The sequence below is a fragment of the Artibeus jamaicensis genome, unplaced genomic scaffold (assembly GCF_021234435.1).
Source record: "Artibeus jamaicensis isolate MK-2021 breed Jamaican fruit bat unplaced genomic scaffold, CSHL_Jam_final contig_2259, whole genome shotgun sequence".
NCBI lineage: Eukaryota > Metazoa > Chordata > Mammalia > Chiroptera > Phyllostomidae > Artibeus > Artibeus jamaicensis.
Genome location: NW_026521468.1, coordinates 1,717,873 through 1,743,627, shown reverse-complemented (window position 1 = coordinate 1,743,627; position 25,755 = coordinate 1,717,873). Strand labels below are relative to the sequence as shown.

The following is a 25,755-nucleotide window of genomic DNA, read 5'->3' as shown; positions in this document are numbered from 1 at the left end:
ACACACCCATGGCCCTTTTTCATCTTACACTTGCACATCCTTAGACTGGCTGGCTGTTTTCCTCTCCTCCCTTGTCCTGTCTGCCTCACCCCAAGCCAAGGGCAGAGCTCTGTCCTGATATAATGCAGATGGTACCAGTGAGTAGCGGGTACCTGCTGGGATGCTGGTGGGACTGTGTCCACACGTCTTCGCTTCACGCAGGACCTGGCGGAGCAGTGAGTGTCTGCCCATCTCCCTGCAGCCTAGTTCTTTGGCAGCTGACATTTCTGGCAAATATGTGGAAAATATCTTCTCTTCCCTGAAGTGAGGGTGTGGACAAAGGAGAGAGAGAAACAAAAGATCCAGAAGCAGCGTGATTCAGTGAGGTAACATGATAGTATATGAACTGGACTGGAAGGTGTGGACTCAGGCAACTCGAATTCCAGTCCCAGCTCTTTTGTCCAGGTAGACCTGGACAAAACATTCAGCCTTTCTACAGCTCTTCTTCCTTGGCTATAAGATAGAGATGAAGCCCTGGCTGGTGTAGCTCAGTGGACTGAGCACGGGCCTGTGAACCAGAGAATCATGGTTCGATTCCCAGTCAGGGCACATGCCTGGGTTGCAGGCAGATTCCCTGCAGGCCAGTTCCCTGCAGGGGATGCACTAGAGGCAACCATACATTGATGTTTCTCTCCCTCTCTCCTTCCCCTCTTTATTTATTTATCTTTAAAGTCTTTAAAAAAAAACGGTATTAAAAAAAAATAAGATGGAGATGACCAGGTCCTGCCTTACAAGTAGTGAGAGTTACAGCAGGATGGCACACACAAAAATTATCCCCACAATGCTAGTGCAAGGCCTTAACATAGACTAGTTTTTGAGGATTAGAAAAAGATAATATTGGGGTGATACAGGGCTATACGAGTTATTACCCACCCTGTATCCAGACAAATGGGTTTAAAAGTGCCAGTTCCAAAAGTGGCAAGTGTGACGTCTGCCGCGGGGATGGAAGTGCAGGCCTGGGTGAGACGGGATGATAAAGGGCACTTTTTAGTGAATTTATTCAGGGGGGAAAAAGCCACCAACAAAGCTGAGTGGATCCAGGGCAGAGGGCAGAGAAAAGGCAGAAGGGCCAGGAGCCAGACACAGTTCAAGGAAATGATCTCACTCAGACGGGCAGATAATGCCCAGACCAACCTACAGATCAAAGCCAAGGATCTAAGATCTTTAGAGAATCTATACAAAATACTAGATTTGTTAGCAACCACAGATATATAATTTTCCGTAATATTTACATTTATTCTGCTTCACACAGAAAAACTAATTCTAATAAATTTTCAACAATACATCTTAATGTTGCTGAAAAAAAATTAAGTTAAAATGCACCAAATAACGGTGCACAGGTAAAGTGCAGCTGGCAATTTAACACATGAAACATGCTGAATCAGTAGTGCTGGGAGCCTGCTGGGTTTCCGAAAACGTGGTAACACTCTGCCCGACTCTGGTCGGTCCTGGAGTAGTATGTAGGCTGAATGGCAAACGTGAGCTAAAACGGCTGACACGCTGAGGACCGAATGGGACTGCTCTAGAGTCGGTTTTACGATGAAGTGCTCAGCCCCTCCCTTGTCCATCAGCAGCCACGTGTCATGTTCCCACCCCTGCTGCAGTGCTTAACACACGACCAGACCTCCATCATCCAGCCTCCAGGACAAAGGGAGTCTCCGCCCAGGAGGGAGGCACTGCTGGTCACTGATGTGTTTTCCTAGCCACACCTGACTCGGTGGCAAGGGTTCTCTTGAGAAGTACACCTCTAATGCATCTGCTCCTGAGAAGCCTGCCAGCGTCTCGTTAGGAGGTGCACAGAGGAAAGATCACCTGCCACAAACACGGTACCAGGTGGTGGATGTCCTTCCTTGTAAACCCTCCTGAAACCGCACCACTGTCGTTGTCTGTGCCGTGAGAGGGGGACCACCTCATTAGGAGCAGACTTCGGTTCTTACCTCCGTATGAAAAAGGGCTCATTAAAATTAACTGGTGGTTAACGCTCTTAGAAATGCTATTCTCCTAATATTCCCACATTGCTGGCTTTAGAGGCAGCTACGGAATATACATACACAGCCTCTCCTGACCCTGGCCCCCAACTTGATTTATAGGAACCTCAATTCAAATGTCTTCCCAGACCAAAAACTCACTCATGTCGTCGTCCCTTACCATCATTAAGAGAATGGTTAGAGAAACCTGGACTTTCTAAAAGTCGGACTTGGCATCGGGAGTTGGTGCATTAACAGTATGCCAGGACTGATTTCTTTTGTATAGGCTCAAATACATGTGCAACATGTACACTGTGGTTACACACCAGGGAAGGACCTTTATATAAGAGAGTCTCAGAATTTCTTTCTGAGATGCCAAGCTAGCAGGGAAGGCAGACTTGGCAGTCATCTGGCCAGAGAGAACATCTTTAACTGTTCCTCCTGCTCTCTCCTCCTATCTCAGAAGCCTAACCATCTGTCTTTATTGAGCAAGGTGCTGGGGCAGGGCCAGGGCATGCTCATCAAAAGGCGTCTTTGATGTTTTTGAGCTGGCGCACAGCCAGGTCGACAGGGAGGCTGAACTTGAGGCTACTAAGGCGACTAAGCAGGTTGAGGGCACTCTCAAAACCTGTGTGCGCCATGTAGCTCCAGGGCTGGTAGTGTGGCTCAATGAGTGAGCCCGACTTGCAGATGAGGTTCACCCAGGACACGAGACGCTGCTCATTCAGTGCCATGCACACCAAGGCCTTCAACTCTGAGTCTGCGCTGCACTTAAAGGGGTCATGTTCTGTCAGCACCATGTGGATGGCTGTCAGGAGGCTCTGCTTGGGGGTCACAACAGAGCCTCCTGTAACAGGCAGCGCAAAGGACTGGGAGAGCTTCCGGGCTGGGGATTCCACAAAAGCACGGCCGTTCTTAGCGTGGTAGTACTTCACGAAGAGCTCCCAGGGATGCATGGCCTCGGGGGCCGAGGAGAAGGCTGGCAGCAGACAAGCAATGGGGGCCAAGACGAGGCTCATCCCCGGGGAGGAGGCGTACAGTCCGTGGGCCAGCAGGTCCCTGATGGCCACTGTCAGCTCCTTCCGCACTGCCATAGTCAGCTCGTCTTTGCCTCCCAGAGAGAGGTTCTGGAGGTTGGCAGAGGTGATTACATGGTCGTGCGGCTGATGCCTTAAGGCTAGCTGCTTCACTCTGTCTACGGACACCTCCAGCCTCTTCAGTAAGGGGGTATAGTCCCTGTCAGCCTGGCCCCTTGGCCACAGGCTCTGTGGGATCTGGCCCGTGGTGCAACCAAACTGGCTGACAGCAAACATCTGGAGCACTGCCAGCGCCCGCCGCATCAGGTGCAGCCCCGTCTCCTGAACTCTCTTCACGTCTTCTGCCTTTGCTGTTTGGAGAGCACAAAGACACATCAGTTAGGGCCATGGTGATACAGGGGTCCATTCAACAAGTCCTGAGTTGGAGTCAAGTCTTGCTTTTGAGCTATGTATGGGTCCCACATAAAGCCAACAGCCAATCGGGATGTCACTGGACTTACTCTTTTCGGTTAAGGATACCACTGAACTTCTCTTTTTTCTGCTGATAACAGCTATACTAAAATACAATTCACATACCAAACAATTCACCTATTTAAAGTGTACAATTCAGTGGTTTTTGTGTACTCAGAGTTGTGTAACCATCATCCCAAAAAGATACTGTGTACCATTAGCGTTTCCCATTCCCCACTTCTTCCCAACCAGCCCCCGCCCCCCAGCCTTAGGCAACCACAAATCCACCTTCTGTCTCTAGAGTTGCCTACTCTGAAAGCTGTACTTACCTGTGCTGTTTCCGGAAGGCAGTCTGTTGCTGCCAGTTCTGGTGGAGCCATTTCCTGTCTTCCCACTGGCCTTGCACTCACAGTGCCCACTGTCTGCCTGCAGTGGGCTTCCCACTTCATCTGGAATCAGAAGTTCCAAAGAGAAGATACTTCTTTAGCCTCTTGATGGCAGATTTAAAAAAATTAATTTAGACCGAGGGGAAGGGAGAGAGAAAAACATCAATGTGTGGTTGTCTCTCATGTGCCCCCTACTGGGGACCTGGCCCACAACCCAGGCATGTGCCCTGACTGGGAACTGAACTGGTGACCCTTTGGTTCACAGCCCACGCTTAATCCCCTGAGCTACATCAGCCAGGGCAGGGCTTGATGGCAGAGTTTTAAAGGAAGAATATTTACTAATGCCTACTACGAGACAAGACTTACACATGTATCTTATTTAATTGTGTAGAACAGTGACTGGCATATAGTAGTTGGCTCAATAAATATTTGCTGAGTGAAGGAAGCATGAATCATTTCATGGGTGAGAAGGGTGGGACTAACGAGGTTAGGAACCTGCCCGAAGATATGCAGTCAGTAAATGGCAGAGCTGGGATTTCACTATCTGGTTCTAAAGTCCATGTTCTTCCTACTCTACTATGCTGGCTCCATTATTAGTGATCAGATCTCTTAAATAGTACATCAAGACTGGCACCTTTAGGTATCAGTACGTATAGTACATAGAATTATCACAGCATCTGTCCACCCTCCTCTGACCTTGGATGAAACTGATGAACATCTCGAGGTCTCGGATCTGAGTTTTCAGCTGCTCAACCAACTGTTCTTTCACTCGGGCCGGGTTTACGATCTGAGCCACAGCTGCATCCACACGCTGCCGAAGCTCTTCAGTGGACAGTGCGCTGATGTCCTCATTCAGATTCATGTCCAGTTTCTTTATTAACTCATCTATGATCACCTATCAAGACCACAAGCAATGAGCACACCCTTTGGAATTTTTGGAGAGAAGATTAGGAAGAAGGAGAATCTTTATTAGCACACCTTCTATATTTAAATAGAAATCGAAGACATAGATAGCTCCCAAATTTGTGAGACAACTGCTGATCGAGGCAAGGAGACACAGCTCCTCTCACTGCAGATGTCCCACCAGGCCGGGCGACCTTTACTTGGGGGACCAACAGTGTGAATAACCCCAAATGGCTGATGACCCAAGAAGCCTCATATCGGCCTCCCCCAAGGTCCCCAAGAGAATAAATACTGGTTTCTTTTAGTTTCTGGCCTCTCTTCCCTGCTTGTCCTATTCTAGGCAACAAAAGAAAAATATTTACAAAACATCAGTGTACATTACAGTCAAAATATCCTAGTGACAATACTAAGAACAATGAAACCTATGAAATGTAACTCCCACCAGAGACGCAGCCACATCACAGAGAGACACAAACATGTAGGGGAGGCTATAGCTGTATTTCTTTCTTTTAAATATTTTGTACTTTCTTTTTTTTTGAAAACTTCATTTATTTTTAGAGAGCGTGGTGGAGAGAGAAAGAGTGGGAGAGACATTGATGTGTGAGGGAAACATCAACCAGTTGCCTCTTATAGGCCCCCAACTGGGGAGCTGGTCTGCAACCCAGGCATGTGCCCTGCCTAGGAATTGAACTAGCAACTTTTTGGTTCACAGGCCAGTGCTCGATCCACTGAGCCATACCAGCCAGGGCTGTAGCTGTATTTCTACCAGCAGATTTACTTGTTTACCCAGATGTTGCTTAAATACAGCATTAAAGTCAGTCTGGATTCCTGGTATATTTATCAACTGGTTGTGGGGAAAAAAACTAGTTTATATTGTATAACGTGCTCAAGTAGAACTGTTTTAATGATCAAATGAAAGTATTACTATTATTATATATCATTACTAGTATTATTAATAATAACCAACAAAAAGATTTAGCCCAATCATCATATTATAAGGCTTTGGAACTTGTGTTTCCACGTGTGAATAAAGACTGGTCCCATGTAACGGTAATTCTCCCTTTGATTTAAGCCAGTGAAGGGATTCTCACAAGGCCCCAGGCAGACGAGCTAGGGAAGAACAAATACTGGAAGGAGCCAGGTGACCTTAGGTGAGGGAGAAGCGCCCCTGCCAGCTGCTTACCCGCTGCCTTTCCAAGACCATGGACTGCGGCAGGGAATCGTAGCTGCCCTCCTGGTAGGCGAACGTCTCCAGGTCGTCCAGCTGGGTTTTGAGCTGCAGTATCAGTTCCTTCTGCTTCTCCCTTTGGGTTTCCAGACGTTCCCGTTTCTCCTGCTCACTCTAAGACGAGAAAAGACTTAAGTGTATTTTACAGGGAAAGAAAAATTCAGGGCTCATCAAGAAACCTCTAAAGCCAATAAAGACTAACAAAATGTAAAAGGTTTCCAAATAATCCAGGTGAAATATGGAATTTTTAAAATAGGCTCAAAAATAACAATTTCATACAGGGAAATTTATTAACTTTGTGTTTTCTTTAAGAAAGTATGTGTCCCTCATTGGAAACGGGATATGAATACAATAGGGCCTTTTGTTAAGATTGCTGCCCCCCACCCCCAGAGGTCTAGTTAGGGTTGAGACAGTTTATCTTAGACAAGGAAGCCTCCCAGGGACTAGCCCGGCCGTCCTCCATAGCCAATTACCACAGAAAAACTCCTGAAAATTTTGTGCAGGGGATATGGAATTAAGTTTGTAGAGGAAGGCTTGATAACTTATACCCAGTTTTTTAGATTTAAAGCCCCTCCAATGTATTACAGATGTCTGCAAAATCAAAAGAATAAACGCAGATACCTGGGGCAAGGAAAAAAAAATCCAAAGCCAAGTGATGGGGGTGGGAAGAAGGGAATTTTTGTTGTTGTTTTTTTAAATGTTTGGTAAGTTACTCTAAGCAGTGACTCTTTTTCCCACTGTGGGCCACCAGGCAGTTTCTGCATTTAAATTATTAAAATCCCTTCAGGGTAGTAAAATCTTGCCAATATATACTCAAACATGGGTTCTTCCACACCTTTCTTGAGTATCAAAACAAAGCAAACCCAGCAAATCATGTAGGCATTGGCTACATTTTAAATACAAAATCTACAGGATATTAAATTTAACCTTAAGATGGTACTTACCAAGCCCTCCAGAAGTAAGGTATGAGAGAGAACAAATGGAAAATAACAAATTAACTTTTTGTCCAAATTATTTAAAAAGCAATGCTCTTGTTTACCTTTATTCAACATGGAAGCAAGCCTTTTCTCAGGCTACTCCTCCAATGCTTTCTGAGTGTTGTGATTTTGTTAGAATCTTGTTCCTTTTCCTGTCTTAACGCGGGCCTAGCTGTCCTTTCTGAGAAGGTTTCCTTGATTTCCCCAGGCAGAGCTGATCATTTCCTTCTCTGCTATATTTTGTACACGCTTCCACCTTAGCTCAGGTCGCATTATAGTCATTTATTTAGGGTTCTGTCTCCTCCAGTCTATGAACTCCTTACAGGCAAAGGCTTTGACTCTGTACCTTCCGGGCCTAGCACAGGTAAGTGCTCAATACAAGTTTGGTTTCTGCTACTGAATCAGGCACAGAAGGACACATTCTAAACACAACAGTCCCCCTTTATCAGCGGTTTCACTTTCCGTGGTTTTGGTTATCTGCAGTCAACTGATGTCTAAAAATATTACATAGAAAATTCCAGAAGTAAACTCAAAGGTTTTAAACTGTGCACCATTCTGAGAAGCATTATGAAATCTTGAGCCAAATCACCCCTCTGCCCAGAGTGTTCAGGCATCCACGCTGCACCCACAGCCCACCCACCAGTCAGCAGCCATTCTGGTCACCAGGTGGGGTTGGTTTTCTCTTTGTGTTTTCTTTCTGCAGCGTATTGTTTGTTTATGTTTTGTAAAAACCAAATTAAGTTGGAAGAAAGCTACATGTGGGCTGTAGCCTGAAGAATAAAAAGGTAAAGAAAAGACAGGGAGTCTCTTCAACACCGATCTATAAACGCACACGTCCAGAGACTTAAAGACTGTAAGGCAATGCTTCCTTGGTGTGGCATCCAGATTCTCCCAAGTTCCCGAGGTTGGCTAATTGAATGAATCTTGCCAGTTACCAAAGGAACCTCATTTGGAATGCCTAGTTATTAAGCAGAACGTGGAAGGAGTTTTGAAATACCAGCATTGGAAAATTCAGGAGTCGTTTCTTTTTAATTGCTTAGATCCTCTGCTATTCACCAAAGCTCTCAATCACACAAGTCTAAAGATGAAAGATTCTCTCTATTCCAGAAAAGCACGACAGAGCAGATCTAAATTTCTATGCTTTCCAATTAACTTGCTCTTCACCAGCCGATTTTCCCAACCCCCAGGGTCGGGGCATTCTATCAGCAAATGTGCCAGGACTTAAGTACTTGGTAAGGTGAGCGGGAACAGCATTGTTTTGGTTGCTTGCTCTACTGCCCTCTGAATACTCTTTGCTTACTGCTCCTCTGCCCTTTACGTCATTATACCTTCGATGGACATCTCCTTCCCATGCTTCTCAGTCCTTCTGCCCTTCAGCGGGCTCCTCACACCTGTCTCAATCTTCTCGACCCGGACGCGCTTACTCACCTAGACAGGTAGGCTTTGGACCACTACTACCTCCACCATCATCAGCATCGCCGTCCACCCACCCAATCCCTCCTATTCCCATATCCCTCGGGGCCCGGCCCCAGGTGCTCACCTGGTCCTCGCCCCGCAACTGCGGCCGGTTCCCCGGCAGCACGTCGCCCTCGTCGCTGGTGGGATCCTCGGGCCCCCAGTATCCCAGGACATGCGGGCAACCGCGAAAGGCAAAGTCTTCGAGCTCGCGCAGGAGGCGCTGCTGCTCCGCCGGCGCCCCACGCACCACCTGGCGCAAGCGGAACTGCACCTGCGCGAAGTGCGAGGACAGCGCGAGCAGCGCGGAGTCCAGCCGCCGCCGCTCAGCCCGCAGCCGCCGCAGTGTCCGGCCGGGCGAGTCGGGAGGGGAGCCCGGGGTCGCGCTGGGATCCTCGGTAGCCGCCTCTTCTGAGAACGCAGTAGTCCCAGGACCGGCCTCCGCCACCGCCCCCACCGGGGCCCAGCGCACCGCCTCGCACGGTGGCAGTGACTCCTCTTCTTCCTCCTCTTCGTCCTTTGCCTTTGGTCCAGCCGCCGCCACCACCGTTACCGGTTCCTCAGCTACTTCGACAGTCGCCATCTTCCCGGAAACGCCCCGCACGTCAGCCGCGCCCCCTTGCTGCCTTGGCAACGGCGCGTGGGCTGGGAACCCCCAGAGCGGGTGGGCGGGGCTCAGGTGTCACCGAGTTTATACGTCACGGAGGGCGGACCTTCCCCGAAGATTTAATTCAGGCCAATAATTTTGTATTGAACTCTGTATGAATTCTGTATTGTGAATCAGGCACTGGATATACTAAGCGTTAGAGAAACAGGTGGTTGAAGCCGGGGTCGAGTCATTCCATGCGTATCTAATGTAGTGTAGCCCCTGCCCTGGTTCCGGAGGGCGGGTTGTCTCATCCTAAATGTGCGCATTTCTGGAGACTCGGACATGTGAAGGGCTGCAGGGGTAATGCTGTCCTAAAGTCTCTCCGGACTGCAGCTCCCTTGGTTATAAGGCCACGTTTTCTCGGCCTCTAAAACCTTCCCCGACCATATAAGGAGAGGCAGCTGCTGGGGGCGTCACCAGGATCTAAAGATAGCGACCCCTGCCTCGGGTGCCAAACGCCACTGGGCAGCGGAGCCACCATGGCACGGTGAGTGTTTCTGGTAGCCTTTTCTCCTTTAGATTTATTCCTTGCCCCACGTTTTCTGGACGCAAGAGGTTCTTCGAGGTTCTAATGGGAATCCCAGATCCCAGGTCTCTATAACTTTGGGGTGGTTAGAGGTGTGTGCCCTGAGTGGGTATCAAACTGGCCACCCTGAGGTTTGATACCCGGTCAGGGCACAAGCCTGGGTTGCCGGCCAGGTCCCCACATCGGGGTGTGCAAGAGGCAACCACATATTGATGTTTCTCTCCCTCCCTTCCCCTCCGTTCAAAAAAAAAAAAAAAAAAAAGGCGGAGGGGAGGGTGGTGCTGTAACCAACTGAACTGCCTAGCCAAGGTCCACTCTACTTCAACGCTTTTGATTCTCCCCAGATTCACCCTTGCCACACATACCCATTCCCATCACCCTCCTCCCACCTCCTCTTGTTTCATTTAGCTCCATTTTGACAGGGCTGTGGCATAAAACATCCCATATCTTCCCCTCCTCTCATCTTTCCCAAATGCTGTCAGTCTTCCCTCTCCCACCCCTACGAAGCCCCACCTCAACTCCTCTTCAGGCAGCAGGCCCGGACCCTGTGGTATGACAGGCCCAAGTATGTGTTCATGGAGTTTTGTGTTGAGGACAGCACCGATGTCCACGTGCTCATTGAAGACCACCGCATTGTGTTCAGGTAACGGCCCTCTGCTCTGCAGAACCCGGTTTCCCGGGAACATTTCCCTTCTCCTAATGCCCCCACACTCCCTCCTGCATCTCCTCAGCTGCACTGTCTCCTCAGCTGCAGGAATGCTGATGGAGTGGAGTTGTACAATGAGATTGAGTTCTATGCCAAGGTGAACTCCAAGGTAAGCATGGGGTGGGACAGTAAGGTTTGGATGGGAAGCCTGCCTGGAAAAATCGGAGGTTGATTCTAAACTTCAGACCCTCAGAATGAGCCTCTCTATCTGGCAGGACTCTCAGGATAAACGCTCTGGCCGCTCCATTACCTGCTTTGTGAGGAAATGGAAGGAGAAAGTGGCCTGGCCCCGGCTCACCAAGGAGGATATCAAGGTAGGGAGTGGCCTGCTCTTTCTCCTGTGCTCTCTGCCCATGGAGGCAGGTGCCCAAGTTAGGTCTGGGAATCTCCGTAGCCTCCTTTCCCCACCAACATTTAGTCCCTCGCTGGGGTCCTGACTCTTTGACTTCCTGGTAATATCAAATCCATTCCTTTATCTCTTCCTAATTCATGCCTCATGCATCACTGGGTGGAATTTGTTGTGTATTTTTAGCCCACCCCCGATCTGTGTAATGCATTGCTCCCATTATGGTCTGTCTGAAACACACATTTGACTGTCAAACCCTTCCCGAAGATTCTGCGGTGTCTTCTTTTCTCCTAAAGGCTGCAAATAGTCTGTCTACTAGTTGGATCTGGCTCTCAAATTTATTTTAGTACTCTTCAAAGTATTAAACATTACTTTGTCTGGTTACTGATATTTAGGATCTTTGATTAGTTGCTGACACATGAAAATGTGGAGATTTCACCTACAAATCCAGATTATTAGCTTCTCTTGAAAAATGGAGATTTTGGCCACACTGGTTTAAAACTCCCAAGTGCCTGGAGTGAGAGCTTTAAATGGGACATGTGGTCCAACTCACTTTACTGCTTTTCATTATCTTCCTGACTCTTTCAGGCATTTGAGCTCATAACTTCTGCCCTTTAGGTTGAAGTCCAAGCACCATAGCATGACATATAAGATCATGCCCTAGCTATTCCTCCCACTGTAGTCTTACATCCCTTTACTCTCTGCCTCAAACTTCACCTTCCAGCCACAGCAAGCTGCTTGAAGCTCTTTTGCACATATCAGGCTTTGTATCATTGCTCAAGCTGAGCCTTCTTCCTGGAAAGCCTCCATCACCACTACCTTCTCCCACCCAACCCCCACTCATCCTTCAAGGTTACATGACTCCAAGATGCCTGGATTCCCAAAATATCCTTGTACAACCTACCACCGCTCTTCCCACATTGTATTATAATGATTCACTTACATGTCCCCTTTCTACTTGCTTCTCGATGGCTGAGACTAGGCATTAAACATTTTTGTGATCCCAATGCCAATCTCAGAGTCTGGCCCATTGTATGTGTTCAATAAATGTCCGTTAAATGAATGACTTCTCTGTCTGTCTAAGTGCGGAACTTGGAACATGGGCCTCGAAGGGCTGTCCCTGTCTTGCTTGGTTGACTCTGTGATACTTTATGACAGTTATATTTCCAGGTGTGTTATTTCCCTGGTCCACCTGCTTTTGGAGGGCAGTGTTTCTGTGCTTTTCCATACTATGCCTGGCATTGTGCTTAACAGGTTCTTGGTAAATCTGTATGGATGGTGATGCTGACGTGGCAGTCTGAGGTGGGGTTAGTCAGAGGGGTGCTGTTAGGAAGACTGCTCCCACTGACCTTCTTCCCCAAGTGTACTCCTGTGCACACAACCGCACTTCTTTATGTATGTTTGCTGCCCTCCTGGCCCGTGACTGTCCGCGCTTCTCCTTGCAGCCAGTGTGGTTGTCTGTGGACTTTGATAACTGGAGAGACTGGGAAGGGGATGAAGAGGTGGAGCTGGCTCAGGTGGAACATTATGCAGAGGTAATGCCGTTTTGTGCCCGTCTTGATCACTTTCTGTGTCCCTCCCTGTACACATTCTATGGAGGATTGTCATCGGGGCTAGGCAGAAATACGTGAGCTCCCCAGACCGGCTGCTCATTGGTGCTGATATTCTTTATGTTTTTTTATGCAATGTTTATTTAGTAGGGATGGGAGAAATAAATATTCTATTAGTGAAACTGTATACATAGACTCACTCACTATTCATAGAGTATAGCCTGTGTTCTGAAAAGTTTGGCTAAACCTTTTTCTCTTCTTCTGTAACTTTTGTTCTCTATTGTCTGTGTTGTATGTGTGCATTTTCTTGAGTCAGACAACTTCGTGGGAAGCTCAAACTAAGCAGCAGCATAAAATTCACATTAAAAGTCACTATTTCCCAATAAATTGCACCCTACCATGTGTTATTTGGTTTCAGAATTTCAGCACCAGTTATTTAAGTTGCAAAAACACTCGCAGATCCTGACTTGGATTAGTAAGGAGGGTGCTCTGTGTGTGTGTTTAAATTTCCTTTTAAAAAAGAAAGTCAATGTACTCTTTTCTCTAATTGATCCCCCTGATGTGTTGGGGGCTTTAAAGATAGGGCAGTTGTCTGGCTGGGGCTGTTCTTCTAGGGTCTATCAGTATGCAGGTTGCTCTTCTTTCTTGTGACCACTTTTCTCTTCCCACTAGCTTCTGAACAAGGTCCAAGTCAAGAGACCTCCCCCTGCCATGGATGATCTGGATGTAAGTAAAGCCTGCCTCTCAACCCTTCAGTTTCCCTTTTGCCCTTAAAAATAAGACGCTAGGAAGCTCCTGTCTCTGTTCCTAGCACACAGTAGTTCTTAGAGCGTGTTAGCCAAATTTGAATTTGACACAGGAGTCAAATACTTTCCAGGCTTGAAAACCCCAGCAAGACCCTCCTCACTTCTGTCTCTCCCTCTGCTTCTCCATCCTAGGACAGATCCGGCCCTGCTGACTACCTTTACAGCTGTACGGAGCAGTAGCATTAATTGAAATTCTGAAACTAAATGTTACATGACACAGTGCTATTCATTGAGTCCTAGTGATTTACTTTGTTTTCCAAAGTTTAAATCCTTCTGTATTAGCCTCCCAAGAAGTTATGTGACTCAGAACATCACAAAAGCAAATGGAGAGCACAAGGGAGTGAGCAGTGTTTATGAACACAAATGTTCACTCTTTGCATACTCTACAGGTGCTTTTGTCTTTTTCTTTTTTCCCAGGATGATTCTGACAGTGCTGATGCAACAAATAATTAACTTCTGTGCAGCAGAGCTGGGGAGGATGTTGCAGCCATCGTCCAGTCATTCTGACAAGCCTGGCCCCTTGTCCAGCTCTTTGGCTGTGCACCAGTGTCCTCTGGGATCTCAGATCTTTCGTAGAAGCTCTTAATTAAGGGTCCTCCTATTTCTTTTTCCTAGGCACTTGACTATGGCTGCTGTATCTGATGGCAGAATAGCAAAGGAGTAGACTGGTGGTACTTCTGACTTCCTACCAATTGGCTGAAATCTCTGTGATCAGGCCATTCAGCAGGGCTGTCTCGAGTATTTGAGCATGTGTGTGTGTGGTAGAGCAGAAGCCAAAGAGGCAGCAGATGGTTTATAATAAATCCCTAGGAACTGGTCTGTTTCTTTCCTGCTTGTACTGCTACCTCCTGGAGATGGTGGAGGCAGGCTGTACCCACAGGGACAGGGCCTTCCTGATGCACAGATCTATGCTCTGGTTTTTCAGAGCAGAATCCAGCCTTTTGCTATGAGGCTCATACCGCCACCCCTAGCACCAGCCAGAAATGCGCCTCAGCTTCCTGCATACTCCAGAAATCTCTTTATATTTTTATTTACTTTATTTAGTCTTGAGAGGGAGGAAAAGGGAGAGAGAAAGAAGGGGAGAGAAACAACGTGTGAGAGAAACATTGATGGTTGCCTCTTGCATGCCCTGGCACCTGGCCCACAACCCAGGCATGTGCCCTGACCAGGAATCAAACCTGTGACCTTTATGTTCACAGTCCGGTACTCAACCCACAGAGCCACCACACCAGCCAGAAATCTTCATATTTTTAAAGCTGACACTAGTTTTTAAATTAGAAGGAAAACTGCTAATATACAGTTCTATTTGTATTATATTGTACAATTTACTATTTATTATCTCATTAAAATGTTTGAATTTCATATCAACCCTTTAACATAATTAGGTCTTTTCTTCATAGGTGATCAAAGAGGTCACAGTAAGTGTCAAAGTTGGGATTTGAATTTGTACAGCACATCCCCCATTCACAATTCTGAAAACTGACCAAAAAAAGACACCAAAGCTTATTTGGCAGCAACACATGACCTAAAATGATGCGAGGCTATTTGTAGTATGTTTTTCCATTTAGTGTATTTCTCAGCATAGATGTCAGAGAGTTTGATTACGTGATTTTGCTCCAGAGTTCCAACTGGAGTTTGTCAGGTAATATATGGAGTGTGCTCTCTCCATTACTACCTAAAAAATCCTAAATTCTGAAAAATTCTAAATTCTGAAACATCTGGAATTTTCAGGCTTCTTATTAGTTGATTTGAAAGAGCAGAAAGAAAGTTAATTTTAACTTTTAAATGCTTTAAAATTTTAAGGTATTGACTGCAGCTTGTTAGCTTCTTTATCTACATGGTCCAGTTTCGTAGCACTAGTCACACATTGTACTTGAAATGTGGCCAGTTTGAACTGAGATGTGAGTGTAAAATACACACCAGGTTTCGAAAATTTTGTATGGGGAAAAAACTTATTTTTATATACCTACTACATGATGAAAAATATTCTGGATACTTTGAGTTAAATAAAATATATTATTAACACATGTGGCTTGCATTACCTTTCTATTAGGCACGCTGCCTCCCAAGCCAGTACTATCACCACCGCTACGTAACATACATCCCCGGAGCCCAGTCGGTTAAACTCAGTGCCTTGACAAGTTCAGGACACAGTTTTGTCCTCTGGTCATTTTCATAGTCCTACAACAGTTGCTAAATAGCCCGGAATGTGTGCAAGTCGCGTTTTCAATAAATTTGTCCCAATCACACCCCATTGCTTGCTCTCTAGCTTCCGCGCAGAGACTGCCCCGTGATGAGAATTGTCCCCCTTCGGCATCCGTCCGCCCCTGACGTTACTGTGCGTACAGTCCCCGCGTCCCTGGGAGAAAACAGAGATGGCGTTCCGTTGTCAGCGTGACAGCTACGCCCGGGAGGTGCGGCGGGCTTGGCGAGGAACCTGATGCTGCTAAACAGATGGGGAGGTGCGGGAGGAGGGCGCCGTGTTGGAAGGACAGCCGAGCTAGATTCAGTCGGGTGTACCGAGGGCTGGGCTCGGGGCTCATTCGCTCGTGTCTCTGTTCAGTTCACCACCACCGTGGTGTCGTGCCGACCAGCGGAGCTGCAAATCGAAGGAAGCAACGGCAAGAAGGAAGTGCTGAGCGGGTTTCAAGTGGTGCTAGAAGACACGCTGCTTTTCCCTGAGGGTGGGGGACAGGTAACGGGCACCTCCTTTCCTCCTCCCCACACCCTTGAAGCCCCTACCCTTTCTGCACAGGTAGAAAATGGTCTCCTGCCCCTCCGTCCCCCAGCCGTTAATGAACACGTTGGAAGTTCAATTCACTTCATTTGCCCGTTCAGCAGATATTTATCAACAAATACTTACCTAGCTGTAACACATTCGGGTACTATTGCAGGCCCTAAGGATAAGGGCTTAGCAAAACAGTGCCTCTACATACACAGACTATTAGTATTTATTGGAGAGGACAGACAAAATTATTAATAGGTAAGTGCTATAAATAAAGTTAAAGCCTGAGGGAAAGAGAGTAATAGGATATTCTCCTTGGTAGGAGGCAACTTATTTAGGTAGCAACTTAAGAGAAGTGAGGGGGTAAGCCATTGTAAATGTCTAGTCATGCTGCTGGGGGAGGGGTGAGTACTCCAGGTAGCAGGAGTAGCAAGTGCAAAGGCCCTGAGGGAGGAATTAGCTTGGCGTTTGACAAGTACTAAAAATAATTCCCATGAGCAAGCATGACCCAGGGCAGATTTAGCAGAGCTATGACTGGGTAGCAGCAGGGTCCAGTGTGAACGTGGGAAAGGTGGATAACAACACCAAAGGTGGGCATTGAGGGAGAGGCTTTTCCAGCAGAGAAAACCGCGTAGATGGAGGCAGAGAAGCCTGAAAGAATGTGACAAGTCTGGGTAACTGCAAATAGTCAGATATGGTTGGAGTCTCCGGTGTGTGTAGATTGAGGAAGGGCTGGAGATGACCTTGAAATGGTAAGTGGTTCAGAGGTCCCTAAAGGATGTGTTAAGGTGTGTGGAGTTCACCCAGGAAGCTGTGGTAAGCCATGAAGGTACTTAGGCAGAGAAATGCCATGAGAGAACATGTTCGGTAAACTTGATAGTGACAAAGTCCCAGTTTCCTATCAGTGTCATCATTATTACAAGGATTTTCCCAACATGGAGGTTTTCTGACCTGCTGAAGAAAATTCACGACCTCTGGCAACCATAGAACATCTCATTTTATACACCACTTCTTTTAGGAAGTCTTCCTTGATTTCTTAAAACGTTTGGGTCTCACCCTGGCTGGTGTAGCTCAGTGGATTGAGCTCAGGCCTGTGAACCAAAGGATCGCGGTTTGATTCCTGGACAGGGCACATGCCTGGGTTGCAGGCCAGTGCCCAGCAGGGGATGCATGAGAGGCAACCATACATTGACATTTCTCTCCCTCTCCCCTTCCCCTCTAAAGATAAATAAATAAAATCTTAAAAAAAAAAAAAAGAGGGTTGGGTCTCTTTCCTTTGAGCTCCCAGAATCACTCCCTTTTTCATGTTGCAGCCTGTGGTAGATCGTATCGCAGTGACTTGTTCACATGTCCGGTCTGTTTGTCTCTAGACTCTGAAGCTCCACGAGGGATCAGGTCTTGTTTACGTTATATTTTTAGGCTGGCACAGTGACTTGTAAGCAGTAGGCATTTGATACATTTTTTAGATGAATGAATAGTGTAATTTTATTTTTTATTTTAATCCTTACTTGAGGATATGTTTTATTAATTTTTAGAGAGTGAGGAAGAGGGAAAGAGTGGGGGAGAAACATCAGCCGCTTGCCTCCTGTGACCTGGGTATGTGTCCTACCCAGGAGTTGAAACCGCAGCCTTTTGGTGTACGGGATGCCCCTCCAAGCAGCTGAGCCACACAGCCAGGGCTGGATGAATGTTTTTGAATCTGATTCTAGTAGCAGTGCAGAGAATTGAGTGGAGGGAAGGAGGAGAATTTGTATCATTTTAGAAGTTATTGAAAGATAAGGATCTAAACTAAGGGAATGAGAGTGAGGATTAAGGTTCTTTGGGTTTTACAGAAATCTTCCTGGTTGTAGTTACAATCTTTGTTTTAATCCTGGTACGCTGTTCTGTAGAACAGCATATAGGGGTTCAGAGTGAAGAGGATGGGACAGTTCCCTCATGGAACCAAGCGGAACCGCCTCACTTGGCATTCCATAGGGAATCTCTGGTTCCGGTTGTGTTTCTCACACACTCCCCTAGAGGATCTTTGTATTCAGGAATTGGGGTGAGCCCTGCCCTCCACCACGGATTATTCTTACTTCTTTTCCTCAGCCCGATGACCGTGGCACAATCAATGACGTCTCTGTGCTGAGAGTGACCCGCCGGGGGGCCGAGGCTGATCATTTCACACAGACACCCCTGACCCCTGGGACTGAGGTCCACATCCGCGTGGACTGGGAGCGGAGGTTCGACCACATGCAGCAGCATTCAGGTAGGTGCGGCGAACGTGGAGGGCAGGTGCTGTGTGTGGGGGGCGGGAGGGCACCACGATGATGGAAGTACGGGTTGGGTTCTCCGGGAGTTAGCCATTTGGAAAAGACAGACATTCAGAATCTGCTCCGATTGAGGCAGGGTACATTAGATGTTAGAAGAGCAATATGAGCAAAAGTAATCGAATAACGGCTGTATTTGAGTATTATTAACTTCCCACTTGGTATCTTTATCTGGATATCTCATAGGTTTCTTAAACTCAAAATGTCCAATATGGAATTAAAAAGTCGCTCAGCCTCGGTGACTTTTGACCAGCATGTGCTCTTGACCAGCGTGGCCTGTTTGGGTGTCATTCCTTGAGGCAAGAGGCTGCTCAGTGGTTCCATTCCTGGTCAGGGCACGTGCCTGGGTTGTGGGTTTGGTCCCTGGTCAGAGCGCATGGGAGAAGCACCTGATTGGTCTCTCTCTCACATCGATGTTTCTCTCCCTTTCTCCCTGCCATCCCCTCTCTCTAAAAATAAGTAAATCTTGAAAGAAAAAACAGTTGCCCACTCCCCCAAACCTAGTCTTCCTGTAGGGTTCTCTGTGCCCTGTGCAGGGCATTAGCATCCACCCAGTTGCCGAGATCCCAGAAGTTAGTGCAGACGCCTCTGTGGGGATCACAGTTGGTCGTGGAGTCCTGCTGGTTTCTTTTCTGAATGTGTCTCTGTTTCCTCCCACTGTCAGCGCCATCATCTCAGTCCCAGCTCTCACGGTCTTTCCCCAGATCTCTGTGACGGCCTCGTGGCTAGTCTCCCCACATTCAGTCTTCTTTGCAGCCTGTTCTTCACAAAAGAGCCCGGCAGTCTTTTAAAAGTTAAAATCTGGCTCTGGCTGGTGCGGCTCAGTGGTAGGAATGTTGTCCCATAACCTAAAGGTTGCAGGTCCAGTTCCAGGCCGGGGCACATGCCTGGGTTGAAGGTTCATCCCTGGTCTGGGCATGGGCAGGGGTGCATGCAGCCCTGGTCCGGACACCTACGACCCCTGGTCCTGGCACGGATCCCCATTCTGGGTGTGTGTGGAGGCATCTGATCGATGCTTCTCTCACATCAATGTTTCTTTCTCTCCCTTCTCTCTGAAAAGGCAAATAAAAAGTCCTTGGGTGAGGCTTAGAATAAAAAATTAAAATCTGATCATGTCACTCTCCCGCTTAAAGCTTTTCCAAGGCTTCCTGTTGCCCACGGTGAAGCTGCATTTGTCGCGGCCCCCAAGCCCTGCCTGTCTGCTGCCCCAGCCTCAGCTGGTGCCCCTCCCCCTCGCTCCCTGCCTCCTGGCCACACTGGCCTTTCTCTCTATTCCTTGAACACATCCTGTTTCTTTCTGCCTCCAAAGCTTTTAGCTGTGTTATTTCCATTGCCTTCTTAGTTAATTTCTTCTCTTTCTCCTCCTCACTGTCATCAGTCAGGGATAACGCTGTGTCTCTAATGTTAAGGCCTGTGGTAGACACCTGATAAATATTTATTGACTGAGTGTGGCACATTCGACCTCAGTTCCGATCCCGCCTCCGATAAGCCACGTTGCTTTGGCAGATTATTTGACATTTCTAGGCCTCAGTTTCCTCATTGTAAAATGGCATCATAAAGCCTCTTGCAGAAATCTCGTGAGGATTTTCAATAAAGTATTTCAAGAATATTACCCGTTGCCTGCTAAGTCTTTGACAGGGAGAGTTTCTGTGATGCTGTGGGACCGTGTGGCCATCTGTGCTGCTCACTCTCCTGTCCCTTGTTCTCTCTGCTCAGCGCAGCATCTCATCACAGCGGTCGCTGACCATCTCTTTGGGCTGAAGACGACATCGTGGTGAGCTGGAGGCATCAGACTAACTATAGGGTGTGCCCCTGACTGCTGGCTCCTTCCCCAGTGATGGGCCGGGGGTGGGGGGGGAGAAAGGGCAGTGTCCAAAGTCTGCTGTGTTCTCCTGTTTGTGTTGAAGAGGCGCGGTGGACGACCGTGTGTTTCTCAGGGGAGACACTGGGATGAGATGGGAGATACCTGCCCTTGCTTAGGAAGGACTGTAGAATTTTGAGTCTAAAGACGTGCAGGGTGAGTCCTGGCTGCGTGACCTTGGTCATGTCCTTTCCTACCCCTCACTTGTAAGATGGAAGTGACGATCTGCCTGCAGAATTTTTGTGCGGATGAAATAAGATAATATACATGGCCATGGTTTGTAAACTGTAAATTTCTTATATTATTATTGCTGTCATTATCAGCGTTCTGTGGCCACTGTACTTCTTCTGGCAGGGAGTTAGGGCGACTCCGGTGTGTGATTGAGCTGGACGGCCCCTCTGTGTCGGCAGAGCAAGTAGCTGCCATTGAGCAGAATGCCAATGAAAAAATCAGAGACCGGGTGCCCGTGAACGTGCGAGAGCTGAGCCTAGACGACCCTGAGGTGGAGCAGGTGAGGGACGAGCCAGTGGGGCGGCTTCTGCAGATAGGCCCTCCGGGGGCTCCTCCTCCAAATTCGGACCGCCCCTCGCTTTCCCCTGTGTTCCAGGTGAGGGGCCGGGGTCTGCCGGATGACCACGCAGGGCCCATCCGAGTTGTCACCATCGAGAATGTTGATTCCAACATGTGCTGTGGGACCCACGTGAGCAATCTCAGCGACCTTCAGGTGGGCGAAGAAGGGCTTTGGAACGGCTGGGGAAGAGGGTGTCGGGGAGTGTGGGGTTGTGACAGGGCTGGGAGTGCTGGGGGGCCGCAGCTAGGGGGTCCTGAGCGCAGTCGCCCCTTTTCTGCCTCCCAATGGAGGGGAGGTCTGGGTGTCTTCTTACCTTGGGCTGCCCAGCACCCACTGTGGCTTCTGCGTGTGTGTGTGAGCGTGTGTTACCCCCTCGCCTCGTGCAGGTCATTAAGATTCTGGGCACTGAGAAGGGGAAAAAGAACAAAACCAACCTGGTATTTCTGGCTGGGAACCGGGTGCTGAAGTGGATGGAGAGAAGTTACGGAACTGAAAAGGCACTGACCGCGCTGCTTAAGTATGCCCCCTTCGGTTGCCTCCTGCGTCTCGGGGCCTGGACCCCCCAGGGCTTAGCTCTCCTGCCCGTAAGGCAGACAGAATAATCTCTCTGCGGGCTGAGATGTCCTCGAAAATGTTAAGTGCTGTGGATGCGTGCCCAACACCAAAAGCAACTGGGAAGCTGGGCAGATCTCCACGGGCCTTTCACTTGCAGGTGTGGGGCAGAGGACCACGTGGAAGCAGTGAAGAAGCTGCAGAACTCCACCAGGCTCCTGCAGAAGGTGATTAGTCCCTGGAGGCTGGAGGGGGCGTGGGCTCAGCACGGAGTAGGCTGCCCGGACCCAGCCTCTCCACCTGAGCACACGTGTGGTTTGCCAGGGGCGCGGGAGGGGAGAGGGAAGTGGAGGGAAGGTGGTGCTCTCCTGTTACCTTCTCCACCCACTTTAGAACAACCTGAACCTGCTCAGAGACCTGGCTGTGCACGTTGCCCACAGCCTCAGGAACAGCCCCGACTGGGGAGGTGTGGTCTCGTTACACAGGTGAGAGACCAGGCGGGGGCGGCAGGCTCTGGGGCTTGGCCTGTCCCGTGGGCCCTGCATGGTGGCTGGCGGGTCTCTCACTGGCATTCTCAAGGCTGGGTGGACCCTAAGAAAGGTGTTACCTGTAAGATCTCTTGGGTTTGATGTATCTTCACTCTGACTTTCATCACCATCCCTCACCTCCTTCACCACCCACCAGATCTGTCTTTGCCTCGGTGAGTCCTGTGGAAGGGAGACAGAAGTAGATGCAAAGCTTAACATGGACTGATGATTCTGAGAAGGGCGTCCTGTGGCCCTCAGCCAGCGCTCTTAGTCTTTGCTAAGGGTGTCTGCGATTCACACAGAAGGCAGCAGGCAGGCTGGGTGTCCTGCAGTTTCCCAGCTCCCTCTCCAAGGTGCATCTCACATCTGTGCCTTTTGTTGTAGGAAGGAGGGTGATTCTGAGTTCATGAACATCATCGCCAATGAGATCGGGTCAGAGGTAAGAGGAGCGCGAGGTTCTCTGTGGGCCCTGGGCAGAGACCTGAATGAGGGGCTTAGTTTAGCTGCCGTGGAAAAGCAGGGAATAGCGGTTCATTCAGTCCTGTTTTCTTACGATCAGAGCTATGAGCCAAGCTCTGCTTTAGGTGTTGGGCTGGGTCTGTGGTGTTGACTTTCTGGGCCTGAGACATTTACCAGCCTCCAAGCGCCTTTTACAGAGCTGGATCTCCTGTGCGCCAGCCAGGTTTGTGTGCGCTGAGGGCTAATTTTGGAAACACGAGGTTCGACCAGGCCCTTTGAAGGCCGTCCTCCATTTTCCTTTTGCTCTGGCTTCAGCAGCCCTTCCCTGTCCCGACAGTCCTAACTTCCAGGTCTTTCCCAACTTCCAGATCTCTCTTTCATATTTATTCCCAAAACCACTTTTTGGGACACCTCTCCAGCGAAAGCAGTGTGTATGCCTCTTTTCATATTTCCGTCGCCACTTATAATTCAGTGCTAGAGGCAAAGGAGCACCTTGCCGGAAAGGGTGGGGAGGTTCGACGGACGGGGGCCTTGAGGACTGCTAGGCAGCCACAAACTAGGGAGCAGAGGGGGCCAGGCGGAGGGAAGCACAGGGGTTTCGGAAGTGTGGGGTGCCCAGGGGATGCGTGGCAGCCAGGCTGCCAAGGTTCGCCACCAGGTCATGAAAGGCACTTTACGTTTGGCCATGGTCGGGCGTGTCTTCTCAGTGTTGAACCGAAGTTTCTGTGGTCACTTTCAGGAAGTTTCTTGGCTCCGGTGGGCCAGGGTGGAGGGTCTGCATTATCACTCATCACTGGTGATTTGGCCGGTGTGGGTGCGGGTGGGGGGGCTGTTTTATTTTGAATTGAGGTACAACATTGTATAACTTTAAGGTATACAGTGTGTTGACTTGATGTATTTGTAATTGCAATATGGTTTAAAATTTGTGCTTGAGATTGAGCATAGTGCACAGGTTAGAGGGTTTGATCCCAGATCCTTAAGTATCAGGGTTCATCTCCTTGTCTTCCCTCCTAGGAGACACTCCTGTTCTTAACTGTGGGTGATGAGAAGGGCGCCGGCCTCTTCTTACTGGCAGGGCCGGCTGAGGCCGTGGAGACCCTGGGGCCCAGGTAATCCTCCGTGGACCGACTTGCCGGGTGGGGAGCCTGTAAGCCTAACCCGATACAGCCCTTCGCCAATGACGGAGGCCACCACATCTGCAGTCTCAGTTCGATCCACATCACAGACCTGATGGTGGGCCGAAATCATTATCTCCACCTCTCGTTCCCAGTTTTAAAGGTGGGGGATCGTACACCACGTGCCTGGGATCTCACCAAGTGGCAGAGCTGAGTCTTGAACTCAGGGCCTTTGGCCCTAAAGCTCATGTGCTTTGTATTTTCATTTGGAAATTGGGATTCATAAGTGAGACAAGAACGCAGGTACTGGGTTACCAGCAGGCAGATAAAGCAGCTGCTTGAGGCACCGGCAAAGCAGAGGCACAAACTCTTTGGGGGAAGAAATTTAGGATTTTGAAATGAAATAAAAAAAGGCACTGATGCAGTTGTTAGTGAAAATCCAGAACTTGGTTGGGTTTCTTTCCCCTTACATTATTGTTTTTGTTTCATTTTAAGTTAGACGTGTTGGCGTAGTGCCCCCCCATTCTTCCCAATAGGAGTTTTCAAAGTCCTGAGTGGCTGCGGGGAGTATGTGCTCACTCGAAGCACTGTGGGAAAACAAGCCTTTAGAACAGAGGTTCCTGACAGGCAGCCAGAATTGGCCTACAGACTGATTTGGCCTGTGTGCTATTTTAATTTTTTAAAAGATTTTATTTATTTATTTTTAGAAAGATGGGGAGGGAGGCAAACATCGATGTGTGAGAACTGTATCAACCGGTTGCACCCCTGCAACCAGGGACCTGGGCTGCGGCCCAGGCACGTGTCTGGACTGGGAATCGAACCAGCAACCTCTCAGTTCACAGACCAGTGCTCAGTCCACTGAGCCACAGCAGCCAGGGCTGAAATACATAGTTCTAGCTTTTCTCAAAAAAAGGCGGGGAAAAGCACTCTTCTGGCAATACTGGGCTCACACACCACCTGGCAGTGGCTACAAGGGGCCTGCGCAGGGGCGTCCTCTTCAGACAGGACACGTGTGTCTACGTTGCCACAGTCCCACCCTCCTCCCCGGCCCTCCCCCCCCTTGGCCTCACTGCCGCCCCCCTCTGGTGTTACGTCTGCGGCCCTTCACTCCAGTGCACACTCACCCTCCTCCCTGGAGGCGGCCGTGATTCACCCAGACACTCCTGCTGTTTCCAGTCACAGTAAACGAGGCGTGTTTCCTTTGTGCACACGTGCAGGTATATTTATGAAGGATTTCTAGAAGCCAGCTACTGCTCTTCCTCTCCCTTCCCCAGGCCCACGGGGAAAGACTCGAGGCTGCTCCGGGTGGCTTTTCCCTTGAAGACCGCCCTCCCCCCGACCATATGTATCTACCTCTGCTTTCCAGGGTGGCGGAGGTGCTGGAGGGGAAAGGAGCGGGGAAGAAAGGCCGCTTTCAGGGTAAGGCGGCCGCGCTGAGCCGGCGCGCAGAGGCGCAGGTGCTCCTCCAGGACTACGTGGGCACCCAGAGCGCCGAGGAGTGAGGACTCGGAGCCCGTCTGTGCTCCTGCCGCTGCGAGCGGGCCGCTGCGGTCCCCAGAAAGAGTCTCTTGGACAATAAAATAGTTTGACTTGCGATGATTGTGGTGCTAAGTGTGACTAGTTTATGTGGTAAACACTAGTGTGTTTATGCAGTAAGCATCTGAATAAACAGCCCATATTTTGGTCCCATTAGACACAACCCGCGTGAGTGAGTGTGATGTCGGTGAACTGCACCGATTCTCGGAACCCGGCTGCAGCCTCTCTTCACGAAACCCAGCTGCCGAGGGAGAGTGCGAGTCAGGCTGGGGGCTCGTTCTAGGGCTTAGACTCGTTCACATTAAACATGTATTTATTTTTTTAGAGAGGGGCAGCGGGGAGAGACAGACATTGATTTTGTTGTTCCGCTTATTCATGCATTCACTGGTTGCTGCGTGTATGTGCCCTGACCGGGGATCGAACCTGCAACCTTGGTGTAGTGTGGGATGACGCTCTAACCCACTGAGCCACCTGGCCAGGGCATTACTCACATCTTTTTGCTTTTTCCTTATTTCTTTTTCTAGTCTTATATTTCAGAACTGTAAAATTTTAATGACTTTGCAAATAGGTCAAGAAGCTATAAAAACATACAGTAGAAAGATGCTCCAGTTCTTACAGAGGCAGAAGAAAGATGGAAAGAGATACCGTGAAGACTAATCCAAAGAGAGCTGGGGTAGCATCATGAAACTGAGTTAAATGAGACTCTAAGGCCATAAGCTGTAATACTTTAAGAATCACTTAGAGATCAAGAGGGACATGTAATGAAAAGAGGAAGATAAAGTTCTAAATTTGTGTCTAATAACAGCTTCAAGATCCATAAAGCAGACAGTGACAGGTCTGAAAGGAGAAACATTCACAAGTGAAAGGAGATTTAAACTCATCGTTCAGCAGCTGATAGAACAAGAGGAAGCATTATCTTGAGGTTAAGAGCATAGACTTTGGGGTTTCAGAGACTGGGGTACAAACCCTGGCTTTGTACATCTATTAAATGGTAAAATAATGAAGAAAATGAAGCAAGGGAGTGATTACTGTGAGAAGTCAGGCCAGCATCCCCTGGGTGGGGGAGCGAAGCGGG

At 48.7% G+C, this 25,755-nt stretch overlaps 3 protein-coding genes across 5 annotated transcripts; 2 read left to right on the top strand and 1 right to left on the bottom strand.

Annotated features, from left to right (window-relative positions):
• Positions 1-1,251: 1,251 nt before the first annotated feature.
• On the bottom strand, positions 1,252-9,047 carry RUNDC1 (RUN domain containing 1). The gene is made up of 5 exons (XM_037148682.2): positions 8,528-9,047; positions 5,966-6,124; positions 4,576-4,774; positions 3,823-3,942; positions 1,252-3,393 (listed from the first exon to the last, which is right to left on the bottom strand). Exons 1-5 carry the CDS (start codon positions 9,023-9,025, stop codon positions 2,528-2,530), a joined length of 1,842 nt encoding a protein of 613 aa, XP_037004577.2. The 5' UTR covers positions 9,026-9,047; the 3' UTR covers positions 1,252-2,527.
• On the top strand, positions 9,027-14,339 carry PTGES3L (prostaglandin E synthase 3 like). 3 transcript variants are annotated; one of them, XM_053660572.1, is made up of 7 exons: positions 9,027-9,578; positions 10,147-10,260; positions 10,366-10,432; positions 10,539-10,637; positions 12,115-12,204; positions 12,892-12,945; positions 13,641-14,339. In XM_053660572.1, the coding sequence occupies exons 1-7, from the start codon at positions 9,571-9,573 to the stop codon at positions 13,665-13,667; spliced, it is 459 nt and encodes a 152-aa protein (XP_053516547.1). In that variant the 5' UTR covers positions 9,027-9,570; the 3' UTR covers positions 13,668-14,339. The 3 variants fall into 3 exon arrangements, with proteins under 3 accessions (XP_053516547.1, XP_037004601.1, XP_037004607.1); XM_037148706.2 differs by having other exon boundaries at positions 13,443-14,339; XM_037148712.2 differs by having other exon boundaries at positions 10,100-10,260; positions 13,443-14,339.
• Positions 14,340-15,332: 993 nt separating this feature from the next.
• On the top strand, positions 15,333-24,740 carry AARSD1 (alanyl-tRNA synthetase domain containing 1). The gene is made up of 12 exons (XM_037148696.2): positions 15,333-15,439; positions 15,589-15,720; positions 17,839-17,998; positions 19,776-19,833; positions 20,275-20,431; positions 20,528-20,644; positions 20,878-21,008; positions 21,204-21,270; positions 21,437-21,528; positions 21,955-22,009; positions 23,044-23,138; positions 24,511-24,740. The coding sequence occupies exons 1-12, from the start codon at positions 15,401-15,403 to the stop codon at positions 24,644-24,646; spliced, it is 1,239 nt and encodes a 412-aa protein (XP_037004591.2). The 5' UTR covers positions 15,333-15,400; the 3' UTR covers positions 24,647-24,740.
• The last annotated feature ends 1,015 nt before the right edge of the window (positions 24,741-25,755 follow it).